Here is a 2,184-nt window from a genome sequence, read left to right as displayed (position 1 = left end):
TGTATATATATTTACACACATGCTCGTGCGCGCGCACACACACACACACACACATACATACAAACATGTATAAGATTGTAGCTTAACATCAACAAACTAAGAACCTAGATATTCATGTGATATTAATTGAGAACATACACACAAACATGTATAAGGTTCTAGCTTAACATCATTAAACTAAGAACCTAGATATTCATGTGATATTAGTTGAGAACATTTTTCATAGGTGAGGTGATAATGACGGAACACCTTCCCCAAAATATTATTATAAATCGTTCTAAAAGCTAAAAAGGAGTGTGAAATCGTTATGTCATTCGAATCTAGAACGAAGTATTCAGCCATATCTACCAGGACAGTTAAAACTACGTGAATCGGAAGAGACGTAGTGTACATAACTTGAGAACATATAGGTGAATATATATTTATTTACGAGAGCATGTGTTTTAAATTGCTCCTTGTGTCTTTCTTGCGGCTTCTGGTGAATTATAACGTGGTTCATAGGCAGACCTGGCATCCCATCTATCTATATAAACCTCATCACCCCTTAAAAATTTCCTAAATCAATTTCTGATTGCTTTCATGGCTGCCTTCCCGAAAAGTTTTGGCTCGACGCTCGTATTTGTCTTGCTGCTCGGCATTCTTACTGACTTCTCTTGGGTATATACGAAATTTGAACTGTCTCCTTCCATTTGGATTATAATAGATAGTCTTGTGATCGTAATCCCAACAAGAAAATATGTTGTTCGTTTGTGTTTTCAGGGAAAAGATGAGGAGGTGATCTTTATAGTTGAGCAACCTGTAGAAGAGGGAAGCGTGCTGAAGATTGTGGGAACCAGTTCCGAATTGTGCAATGGGATCATTTTTGATGCTACGATCATGACGAAGGAGTACGATGATGTTTGGAATCTCACTGTGGTACGTTTGTTTGTTTCCTCCTAATCTATTCTTCACCTCATAGAATATTATATCTATAGCTCACCTAACGATCTCTTCTTGTTCAATATTTACATAGATGCTTGCTGTAGGAGAAGCGTACGTACTGAATTTAGGAGTTGACAACTGCACATGTAGCTCACATGAGCCCTACATTCTTGACTTGCAAGATGAAATCAATAACCCTGTAAATTTGACCGGTTACTTCCATTGTAGCTCTTGCTTAACTCCAAGCCCACCCCCTCCAAGCCCGAGCCCACCACCACCCAGCCCAAGCCCTCCACCGCCTAGTCCACCACCACCTAGCCCAAGCCCACCACCACCAAGCCCAAGCCCACCGCCACCTAGTCCAACACCACCAAGTCTAAGCCCACCCCCACCTAGCCCGAGCCCACCACCACCCAGCCCAAGCCCTCCTCCACCAAGTCCAAGCCCACCCCCACCTAGCCCAGGCCCACCACCACCTAGTCCACCACCACCTAGCCCAGCCCCAGCAGCTAAGGTGGAGGTGACATTTGTTGTTGAGCAGTCTGTGGGCAGTGGAGTGTTGAAGGTTGTCGGAAACGCTTCCGTATTAGGCAACGGAAATGTTGATAATGCTCCGAACATGACGCTAACTGGTGACAATGTTTGGGCTCTCACAGTGGTATGTATATTAATTTTGTGGGAGAGAGTATTTCTATTGTTTTGGTTTCTCATAACGCAAAACCTGAGTTGTCGTAGAACTTTATACTCATTGCACACTTTTGTTTGTTTTTTAGCCATTGACTGCAGGGGAAACATACGAGGTGAGTTTGACTGTCAATGATTGTTATTGTACTGCAAATCATACCTATCATTTCACGATGCCTACAGAAGAACCTCACAATATTGTGAACCTAGATGACTTCTTCGATTGTAGCCCCTGCTTGGGCTCAGATTCGAGCAAATCGATGATGTTCACTACCATTCACAGTGTTGTTAAGATGTTCTATAATTTTAAGCATCTTGTCTAAGTAAATTGTTGGGTCCTTTTATGGTCACTATTATAAATAAGTGCTATAGTGTGCACCTTCCCATGTTATGTTTATGTGTATGAGTGGAACCATAATATATGTTATATTTAATTTATCTATGAAGATTAATCTTATCGAGTTGTCTAGCTAGGTTTGTCAATTGTGTGGATATTATCAAATATAGTTAAGATATTTATGTTATTTTTCAAAATAGTTGAAAACAAATTGTGTGGATGAAATCTAATAAAACTTAGGC

General features: G+C 40.8%; 1 protein-coding gene across 1 annotated transcript; it reads left to right on the top strand.

Moving 5' to 3' along the window:
• The first annotated feature begins 579 nt into the window (after nt 1-579).
• Nucleotides 580-1,928, top strand: LOC149546681 (uncharacterized). Its single transcript, XM_089794030.1, has 4 exons — nt 580-657; nt 760-915; nt 1,013-1,579; nt 1,695-1,928. Exons 1-4 carry the CDS (start codon nt 580-582, stop codon nt 1,926-1,928), a joined length of 1,035 nt encoding a protein of 344 aa, XP_089650156.1.
• The last annotated feature ends 256 nt before the right edge of the window (nt 1,929-2,184 follow it).

The sequence above is a fragment of the Cupressus sempervirens genome, chromosome 7 (genome assembly GCF_028749045.1).
Source record: "Cupressus sempervirens isolate cs-2001-9-10 chromosome 7, ASM2874904v1, whole genome shotgun sequence".
In the NCBI taxonomy this organism is placed as follows: domain Eukaryota; kingdom Viridiplantae; phylum Streptophyta; class Pinopsida; order Cupressales; family Cupressaceae; genus Cupressus; species Cupressus sempervirens.
The sequence above is the reverse complement of the archived record's forward strand: the minus strand, read 5'-3'. Positions and strand labels throughout refer to the sequence as shown.

Coding starts and splice junctions, on each gene's coding strand:
- LOC149546681 (XM_089794030.1), top strand. CDS start 580: ATGGCTGCCTTCCCGAAAAGTTTTGGCTCGACGCTCGTATTTGTCTTG. Junction 658..759: donor TTCTTACTGACTTCTCTTGG/GTATATACGAAA, acceptor TTGTGTTTTCAG/GGAAAAGATGAGGAGGTGAT. Junction 916..1,012: donor ATGTTTGGAATCTCACTGTG/GTACGTTTGTTT, acceptor ATATTTACATAG/ATGCTTGCTGTAGGAGAAGC.